This window comes from Cydia strobilella, chromosome 2 (assembly GCF_947568885.1).
Source record: "Cydia strobilella chromosome 2, ilCydStro3.1, whole genome shotgun sequence".
Classification (NCBI taxonomy): Eukaryota; Metazoa; Arthropoda; class Insecta; order Lepidoptera; family Tortricidae; genus Cydia; species Cydia strobilella.
This window is the reverse complement of record NC_086042.1, coordinates 26,471,652-26,482,702: the sequence shown is the minus strand read 5'-3', so window position 1 is coordinate 26,482,702 and position 11,051 is coordinate 26,471,652. Positions and strand designations below refer to the sequence as shown.

The 11,051-nt window shown below is 34.6% G+C and overlaps 1 protein-coding gene across 1 annotated transcript; it reads left to right on the top strand.

Moving 5' to 3' along the window:
• The first annotated feature begins 1,089 nt into the window (after window positions 1-1,089).
• LOC134755022 (protein lifeguard 2-like) lies at window positions 1,090-7,146 on the top strand. The gene is made up of 9 exons (XM_063691503.1): window positions 1,090-1,281; window positions 1,818-1,871; window positions 2,951-3,062; window positions 3,747-3,803; window positions 4,286-4,373; window positions 5,275-5,340; window positions 5,965-6,021; window positions 6,463-6,618; window positions 6,993-7,146. Exons 1-9 carry the CDS (start codon window positions 1,179-1,181, stop codon window positions 7,140-7,142), a joined length of 843 nt encoding a protein of 280 aa, XP_063547573.1. The 5' UTR covers window positions 1,090-1,178; the 3' UTR covers window positions 7,143-7,146.
• Window positions 7,147-11,051: the final 3,905 nt, after the last annotated feature.

Sequence of the window (11,051 nt, the reverse complement as noted above, 5' to 3'; positions counted from 1 at the left end):
TCCAACAAGTAGTTTTAAAATGAGAACGAAACTCCGTTTGTATGGGAAGTTGAAATTCCGGCGAGCTTTCCGGGGACTCTTAAGCCTCTTAAGGGCTCAATTAGACGGTGAGAGAACTCGCATGCGAGATTCATTACATTACGGTAGGTATTTGATCGGTCGGCTGAATTGTACTGAACAATTAAATCAATCAATCAATCAATCAAAATATTTATTGTTGATCATGAGTTACAGGGATGTTATTCTAATGTACAATGGTCTTCATGTCCTGCCTCAGAGAGGCGTACAATATGGAAACTTAATTCTAAATGAGATCATTTATGTAAATATATTAGCTTAAGCTACACATTACAAAATTGGTTAACATAGCGTTTTATATTATTCTGTTAAAAAATCGGAGATGCTGTACATTTATAATAGAGGATTTATAATATTTATAATAGAGGATTTATAATAAACATTTATAATAGAGGATTGCCCCATAACGCGCTATGCCAATGGACCTCCTGAAGACCTGATCGTGCTTAGCGACGGGACCATCGAGTGGCTGATTGGAGTAAATTTGTATTTATAACTGTTTTACTATTCCATACGATTAAATAAATTAGACTTAACCTCAATAGTATCTATGTAACTAAAATCGCATATGAGTTCGCGTGCCGTCTAAATGAACCCTGCTCGAAATACTACTTTTCTAACAACGAGCGTAGCTAATATTAGAGTAGTAAATATTAGCACGAAGAGTTAAACAACAACTCTGCCCCCTTGTAAAACAATAGTACATTGTGCAACATGGGGTGTAAGTTAAATATTGCAAATAAGAGTATAGTTAAATCGCGACGGCTTGCCGGGTCTATAGACTTGAGTTTGCAAGATTATTACGCCCCGAGTTACAAACAATGTTTTTCATCACACTTGCGATACAAAAATGAAGTATAAAGACAAAAAACTGTTAAATATGGTACTAGAAACTTCATAACTCCCTAGGGAAAAAGCTTTTTCTATAGTTCCCGCTAAGCCTGCGTGCAATTCCATATTTACTGAGCGAGTGTGATGAAAATAACTATTATTGTCTTATTCCCTAGATGAGTGACAAAAATCCTATTCGAAATGATAATGCTAAGGATGTCGAGGAAGGTAGTTTATCTAAACAAACAGGTCCTCATACCTCCTTTGATATGTATGCTAATGAAGATGAAGAAAAAAGTGTACGCGAAAGTGTATTACATAAAGAAAAACATAAGAAGGGAAGAAACAAAATAAAGGCAGATACTGAATCTAGTAAGTAAACTTTTTATGCTTGTGTGTAAGGAGTTCTTCTTTTCTTTGGTACACAGGATACAGATATTACAGACTTACATTTCTTGAAGGGTTTTTTCTTTAATATGTCTATACAGACATAGATATGTCTATATACATAGATAGGTAGATTGATATTTACCTATTGAATGTAAGTTGAAACATAATAGTAAAAGGTTCAAAATGATGTGCCATTAGAAGTATTTTTTAAATAATAGACGTACATATTAAACACATTAATAACGGGTCATTAGTTTTGTTATTAAAATAGACATACACCTCAAAATTATCACTAAATGTACTGAGCAGTACAGCACCATTTATTGCAGCTGACAAATTTTAACCTAATGACGAAACAACGCTATAAAGTTGATGATGCCCTCACCTCATTATCATGTGATAAAGACAAAAAACTGATGTAGGTAATTTTTATTCGTAAATTGTCAACACAGATTTAACAAATAAGCAGCAGCACCCAGACACATTTAGGCTACCATAGATTATTAAATTTGTTACAGTAAAAAACCGAGAATACGTCGTGTTGTGGTTCGGAAGTCAACCAGAACCCGCAGGTGAGCAACCAAAGAATCTAGCCAAGGAGCCAAATCATCCGCAAGTGCCATATTAACCGCAAGGGTATATCCACTGCATGCACCTTATCCACCTTTAAAGCCATATCCACCGCAAGGGTCAATCCACTGCATACACCTTATCCACCTTCAAGGCCATATCCACCGCAAGGGTCTATCCACTACATGTACCTTATCCACCTTCAAGCCATATCCACCGCAAGGGTCTATCCACTGCATGCACCTTATCCACCTTTAAGGCCATATCCACCGCAAAGGTCTATCCACCGCATGCACCTTATCCACTTTCAAGGCCATATCCACCGCAAGGGCCATATCCACCACAAGGACTTTATCCACAAGGGCCATATCCACGCCAATGGCCTAATCCTTCTATTTTATTTATTTAAAATAATTTATCTGGGCAGTGCCCCCGCCAAGTCGTGCAAAACAAAGAGTCACGGCCGTAACACCATCCTTTTCTCGAAGCCATTCAGGCCATTTTCGACGTCCTGTAATTTTGTGCTGGCTTGGATTTTCTAGGTGAGCTGAACAAAAAAAATACTTAGTTCAATATTAGCATGGCTCACGACAGTTCAAATAGGTAACTTTCAAAATAGTGGTGTTTATTAATTTAATTCTTTCATTTATGATTAAAGAATGATATCAAAGCTAATTATATATTATTAGAGTTCCGTACCCAAAGGGTAAAAACGGGATCCTATTACTAAGACTCCACTGTCGGTCTGTCTATCTGTCCGACCGTCTGTCTGTCTGACAGTTGAAATTTTCACAGATGATGTATTTCTGTTGCCGCTATAACAAATACTAAAAAGTACAAAACCCTCGGTGGGCGAGTCCGACTCGCACTTGTCCGGTTTTTTTTACAAAATTTTGAATCTTGTCTGTATGTGTGATCAATAAACCGATTTTATGTTGTGTGTCTGTTATGTTTGTATCAATCGATTCGTCTTTAATATTTGACATCAGCTAGGCTACAAATTCTTCAAACTTCCAAAAGAAGAGGTTCCAAATGCTAAAAATACTGTAGGTAGTATTCTAAGACTTAATGTTTTTTTCAGGTTTCTATAGCGAAGATAAAGAGGATCGAAATGATTTCGTCCGAAAAGTCTTCATCATTTTGTTTATTATGCTGCTCGTCACTTTTGGGTTTAATTTACTAGTAATGATGCAGTAAGTAATAAGTATACAGTATAGTATAGTATAGTATAGTATAGTATAGTATAGTATAGTATAGTATAGTATAGTATAGTATAGTATAGTATAGTATAGTATAGTATAGTATAGTATAGTATAGTATAGTATAGTATAGTATAGTATAGTATAGTATAGTATAGTATAGTATAGTATAGTATAGTATAGTATAGTATAGTATAGTATAGTATAGTATAGTATAGTATAGTATAGTATAGTATAGTATAGTATAGTATAGTATAGTATAGTATAGTATAGTATAGTACAGTATGGGATGTTAGGAAGTCCTAATGGTCGTCACTATCCCAGTAGGTATTGTTGGAATTTTCTGAGTTGAGTTTAAACCCCTAATTTGTTAAACAAAAGGTATTGTTTGTTTTAGTTTTAGTTGCTTTAAAAAGTAATTTTACTCGCTAACTAACTTTAAAGCATTCTATTTCGAATAAAATACCTATAGGATGTTAAGAATATTGCAGTGACTGCTATAGTAATTCACCACTCCTATCAAAACAGTAAGAAACAAGCTAATTGAAACCTTATAGTTTATAGTGGCCAATTACTATGTAGTGGCCACTAACTATTATAGGTATATAGCAGTCACCCTACTCTCTATTATGTTAAATTAAAAATTCTAATGCACGATTTATTTTCGTACGTTTTCAGCGAGGACTTGAGAGACTTCTTCAGAGAGTATTTTCTCTATATAATGATTCCTTGCATGTAAGTTATTCTTTACTTTTGTTGTGCACAGGAAATGAAAACAGGCGATGGACATTTCTATAAAAAGTACCCCGTTTTCAATGTTCATTATGATCGTAAATTTACTATCTTTTGACTCCGTCAGATTACCGTGAAAACTAGTTTTAAACATATCTGTTTTTTTTACCGATAGATTTTCTATGCAAGAAACAAATTAGGGTCTTCAGTGGGTTTGGGTGGGTTAGTTTCCTATGGGGTACTTACATAAAAGAATTATAATATAATTACTAAAAACAGTGAAAACTAGTTTTTACCTCGGTACCTACTTTGCGAAAACTAGTATTGTTTGAAAAATTATAGTAAAAGCTAGTTTTCACCAAGGCGTTTCAGAAATCTAGTTGTAACGGAAAACTTGAAAACGCGTTTTCACTAAACGGGTTTTTTACGGTATTATATATTATACCTACATACATAAATTATATACTCTTTTTCGTTTTTAACAGCATTGTTTTGGCGGTAATGGGTTGTTGTATGTCAACCTTGGAATGTTGCCGGCGAAGCCCTACAAACTACATATGTTTAATAATAGTTGTAAGTTTAATTTTAATTAAAAATCAGGTTTCTGTCAAAAATATCATTATTGATACAAGCTTTTATCGCTAACTGTACTTTTCTTTTAACAGGCAACTAATACTAGTCGATACAATTTTAACAAACCCAAATACGATTAGGTTGCGTCGTATAATCATAGAATTTCTATGGCCACCTTCTGTGTCCATCATAAGGGGTCAATTGCATAACAAATTGTAACTAATAATTAATTCATTCATTATGAGCCCATATTGTCCCACTGCTGGGCAAAGGTCTCCCTCTTATTATTCCACGTATCCCTATCCCCTGATGTCTCCCACCAGTCTCTGTCAAAGGCGTCAAGCTCGTCCCGCCATCTCCAACGAGGTCTACCGTGACGCCTTACAATTTAAGGGACCAACGGGTGGTTGATTTGGCCCACAGAGCATCTAATAATATTAGCGGAATAAATTTTGTCATTACTTTAATAGTTACGTCATGTCCGTCAGACCATTCGTTAAAAACTAAAAATTTGGAACTTGGGTGTATTTTGGCAGCCGCTACTTAGTTTAGAAGTTTATTTAATTTTTTTTATTTAAAACACCGCACTTACTTCCATATCACAGCTATCAAAGCTAGAAATACCTATAAGAAGTAAGAATAAAAAAATAATATTGTTTCAGTGGGGGGCCCCATACATGTAACTAAAAAAAGTAAAAAAGAAAATGAATTATAGTATTTATTGGGTGTTGTTTCATATCAAATAAATACGGCACTTTATAGACTACATTAGTTTACATCGAATCGATAGCATGTAAATCTTTAATCTTTTATCTGAGGACCGAAAAAAAAAACAACTTGTGACAAACGAAATTAGCCGAGAGGCCAATTCAAACTTCAGTCGTCGATTTTTATCTTGCAGGTAATATTGTATTCTCTATTTTGCGCCTGCTACACCGCCCGCTACCGCACGCATATCATAGTCATAGTAAGTATTTTTAAACACTAACAAACTTTACAAGCCTCAATTAGTCGTATGTTATGTAGGTATCGGCAAGAGCGTTGAGGTAAATGGTTACACACATATATAGCTACTAAGAGTTTAAGTCGCGCACACAACAATAAAGTTATGTAATGACAAGGAGATTTTGAAATTTAGTATTTTCGTATCGATATTAAGTTGAACTCCAACTGCAAGATGGACCAAAAAGTTTTTTCAATGTTTTTTTTTTTAACCTAATATCGTGCACTTAAGCCACATTCACTCATTCATTCATTCAATACTGTTTTTGCGATTTTTATAGAAATAGAAATATTTTATTTGGTTTAAAACATAAAACTTAACCTATTACATCTTATTTTAATATATTCTAACACCAAAATGGGTGCCACTCAGCATACTAAGATGTTTAGCCATGGCGCTGGTTTTCAGGGCAACCAGGGAAAACACAATTAAATTAAATAAAACAAAACTAAGCTAACATGTGGGAGAAAGTGGGTTTGTGCTTTGAATAATTAAAGAGTAGGTGAACTAGTGGTACTGTGTAATCATTGACCTCAACTCTCCTGGCGATACCTATACTTATCAATATTAATGTACTTATCTGTCCAGGCGCTGGTTGCAACGCTCGGGGTAGTAGCGGTCTGCGTCGCACTGGCGTGTACTAATGTAAGCAGTTAAGTTAATACAACTTTCATACTCAATCAAATCTAATCTAGTACCTTCTCCAATAAATAGAAAAACACATACATGCGCAAATATAAATTTAAGAGCCTCTTAAAGTAATTTTGAGAACCCTTTGTTTTGCGTTCAAAAATATCTGGCGAATTTTACGGGAAGGTGAAGAAGTAACGCATGCAAAAGATTAATGACACATGCAAAAAAGTTCTGTGTCGAAACACGAAAAGACACACGCACATTTAAATAAAAAAATTACATTCTCATTTTGACGCACACGAACATAATTATCACTCATTGTCTTTATACGATTTTTTGCACATTGTGCAACGTTTATGACAGAGAGGTTAGTTACTGAAAGGCTACTTCATGTCTAGTATGTCTAACAATCCACCCGAATAATTTTCTTTAATTGAGCATTTAATTTTTCAGTTCGACTTCACGAAATGCATACTATATGTAATAGTTGTCTCCGTTGCATTGTCCCTCCTCGTCTTAATCGTCGTGATCATGATGTTGGTCTTCAATGTGTATTCGAAACCTCTCATGTTAGCACTCATATTTGTCTTGACTTTAGTCAATGTCGTGGTAAGAACATATTTTTAAATAGTCGTTTTTATTGCATTTTTAAACGCCTCGGATTCTGGAATCCAAACCACGACTTTAAGTAGTTATAGATATAGAAGTTGTTTAATTAACATCACAAATATCGCATTATTGGTAAAGGAAATTGAAATAAAAAATCTTGAACACTCGTTATGAGTTAACATAATATTAGTTATGGCATTCAAACAGCGTGATGGTTAGAGTGCAAGTTAACACTTTTTGTGCATGGAGGTTAAGATGTATATAAAGTATAGTTCTCCCTTAGACTACTTAGTTGAGTTTGCAGTGTAAATCATAATTAATGTAGTTTTATTTTATAATTAAGTTGGACGCAACGTTTTATTAATTTGTTTCAGATGTTTATAATTGAGCTACAGATGGTGTTAGGAGGAAAATCTGTCGAATTGGGTGAGGAAGACTACGCTTTGGGAGCATACATGCTGTACACGTCCATCGTACAGCTCTTCATAAACATTCTTTTAATGGCGGGCTTGGCTGACAGTTGAAAAAGGTACAGGACAGGACGAACCGCTATAGAAACTCTTGTAGAATCACCCCAAAAGATGAGGCCATGGTTGGTAATGAATGGCACGTAACCATGGCTATACTTAAAATAAAACTTTTGGCGGATGCACAGAATTAAATTCATTTACTTGTATTTATTAATTGCATGATGCAATATGTGTAGCACAGCATAATAATGGATTTTATACTAAATACGGCTTAACATACGAGTGCGCTGTGCGTTTGATTTTTGTAATTGTATGTTATTATTTAATTAAACAATTTAATTATAAACGTCCATAATTTTTGCTACTAAGAGCAAAATTAAATCAATGTTTAATACTTAAACTTGGGGCAGTGGATAGTGTAGGTAAAAACTCTCATAACATGACTAAAATTGTATGCTTGTTTTGGTTATGCCTGGGAAACGACGACACCTGGCCGTCCGCAACGCTGTGGACATAGCATATACTAATCTATAACTACAATTACCGTTAGTAAATTTTACAAAAATATTCTACAAGTAGACTTTAAGTGCTAAATAATCATTCTAATTATTTCATCATAGGTGTTAGTTAAACTCTTTTTATTTGCTTCTTATTATAATAAGCAAATAAAAAGACTATCTATAGATAGTCCTTCCGTGTGTCTTGGATATTAAGACTTGAATCGTTGTTGTAAATCTTGAATTGAGTAAACGACACAGCGTCCAATAAATCTCTCCTAACTACAAAAGCACTAGAGAGAAACAAAAGATATGAGAAATGACTTCAGATACATCTGGCAGGGCTACCATTACCATTGCATACCAAATACAGGGTGGTTAGGGAGACGTTCACGAATTAATAAACTAGTGGATGTGAAATGACTCCTATTTAGTATGAAAACCAGTGTCGCTAAACTCACACATTCATAGCCTCGTTAAAATACGTCACACACTTACAAAATTGCTCTGATTCGTAGCAACTTTCCATACCAAAAAGTTATTACCGGTGGACATTTTTCGAACGAATATCAACTGTAGGCTACATGAGTGACGGTTTAAATTATAATGTCAAAGCTATATGACATACGACTCTTTCATTATCTCATTCATCTCACAAAAGCTCGCTCAACGTTCACCTAATACAACTACTCAACACCAGATGGCGTTAATTTATATAATTTTAAAATCACTTACTTAACAGGCGAGAAAAGGGCTAAAAAACCAGTATAAGTAAGGTCTAATTACGCATGGTTTGTTACGGATCTCACGGTCACGTTACACTGGTGTTTTCGAGACCTCTACACGCGTGCGAGTAGCTAACCGTTGGAACTTCTTTCCATTCGACGATATAGGGAGGGGACAGTGTAATCGGAGTGTTTTATCGATATTTGTGTGTTCAGTTAGGTATTGATATTTCATTACCGTATGTTTTAACACATTTAGATGATACTTTATTTATGATTATAATATAGGTAGTGATAATCGTGATTGTATGAAAAATAATATGTAGTACAGTACAACAAATATCTAACTAGAAATTTGTTTCTTATTAATTGACCAACTAGGTTGTTAATGTGAACATTAAATATATCAAAGTCAAACAGATAAAATCATAGTTCTTTAAAGGTCTATTAACTCGGTATTGCTGTTATTTTGTGATCACAAATCTGCAATTACTTACATAGGTAAGTATTCGTCTTTAACAATATTTACTTGTAGCAGCATTTAAGGCCAATCTAGACGGGACAACCTGATTAAATTGTCAAATTAATTGTATGGTGTGAAAGCATACATGAAACTGGCTCATCGATCCCACTTGATTTGATTGTAAGATTGTGACCTATCAAATCAGGAAGGGGGGCGGCAAAATTCCAATATTTTACGCTAGTTTGCGTGGTACGGAACACTTTTTATTAATTAAGTGAGCCCGAATGTCACTAATAATTACTAAATTAGTAACTAAGTTTTAGGCGTGTGGACGCTAGATGAGATGTATGGCAATTTTATCCCCAGAAATCTTTCTCTAAGAAATGCTCCTAGCAAATGGTGCTATATTTTTGCGGAAACTAATTTTCTTGCCCAGTAGCATTGACCCATTTATTTTTAATATCGGCATCTTGTGGTAACCTACAATAATTAATAATAAAGAAATAGAAAATATAAAACGTTTATTCATGGCACATTGCATGCATTGTACGCATAAGTGCATTAAGTACCTAGTCTAATTATATTAACGATGAAAATATGATGGGTGTAAAAAACAAAAACGTATGTAAAGGAATACGAAGGTTTGAAAGGTGGCCATGAAATGACCCCGACTTAACTTAGTGCTTGATGACCAGAGCTGCCATATTTACTAAGACATTGATTATCCCAAATAATAATTAGAAACGTGTCTAAAATAATAATTTATTACCGAACTACCAAACATCAAACTTGAAATATCGTAACTTTAACTTTATCGATATAAATATCGACATTGCGCAGCATCTGAGTAGCGAAGTTATTTGACATTTAGGATAGCGATTATTCCAGATAAACGTAAAGAATATTGACAAAGGATTGTGAACTCTAAGTTCTAACTGATAAAATATAGATTTACTTAACGAACATTCGTAAATAATGCAATAGAAACAGATTTTTCGTATTTATCGGATTATATTTAAATAAATAACCACCGGTGATAGGAAATACCTCCACGTGAAAGATTTTTTAAACCGCTGTGATTTCTGCAGCTTAATACTGCACAATACGGCATTTTAAATTTAATTATCAATTTTTGTTAGACGAGCGTACGTACGACGTGAATGTCATTCGAGCATGAAGTTTACACAACAACTGAGCATAGTCTGTGCATAAAGTGAGTCGGTCGCTACTAACTGTCGGATAGACGGGAACGCCCACTTGCCATCTCCATCCTACTCCGTGGAGACGTTAGTAGGATCAGTTAACGATTATCTACTGTTTTGTATCAGTATTAGTTAGATTAGCTTTTTTTATGTTAAATAAATACAAAATGTTTAAAATTATATACGACACAAAGTTCTGCCACCAGAGTGCAGCTCTAGCGCATATCGTAAACCATAGAGTAACTTGTAACTCGTACACTACGCCTTAAACAGTTTTTTGACGTTTTTGACTGGTCCAGCTCTTCGTGCTCTACGAGTACAATACAATACAACACACACACTTCTGAAATTGACAAAATCTTCACAAATTTGAGGGCAGCCATTTTATAAAAGAAAATATTAAATTTCGAATCGCCTTCTTAAAGAAGCTAGAGCACTTTAAAGGGGCCCAGTGACTATCAGTCCGCCGGACGATATCGGCCTGTCAGATGTTCGGAACTGTCAAATTTTTGTTCTAACTGACAGGCCGATATCGTCCAGCGGACTGATAGTCAGTGGGCCCCTCCACAGACCTGTAATTTTTATGCTTGTCATCCAGTTCTGTGCTTGAAGCGAAGGGAAATTCAAAATGAAGCGCAGTTTGTTAGTAGAGCGACGTAATTAAGAAATCCGACATGGATGCTAAAGCCGGTCGTAATAGGCTGACTAGTCTTTTAGCACTATTTCGCAATTAAATATGAAGAGATTTAGCAATAAAATAGTTCTACCTATATTTAAAGCCTTTTCGGCTTATTCGGGTAACATTGTGTAGTATATTTATGCATTATCTTTAAGTTCTTTCCGGCGACGAATGCACTAAATTTAAAACACACTAATAGCCAACAGACTCTTATATTTTAAAAGTACCTTTGCTCATAAGAGACGAGATCCACATTTCAATATTCCCAAAAACTTCTATCAGTAGTATCAGTAGTAGTTCTTCTAGTAGTATCAGTGTCTTTTCCATTGCGAACTAGTTCCAAATTAACTTTATTTGTCTGCATTTGATAGTGGCGAAATATCTCATAATCACAAAA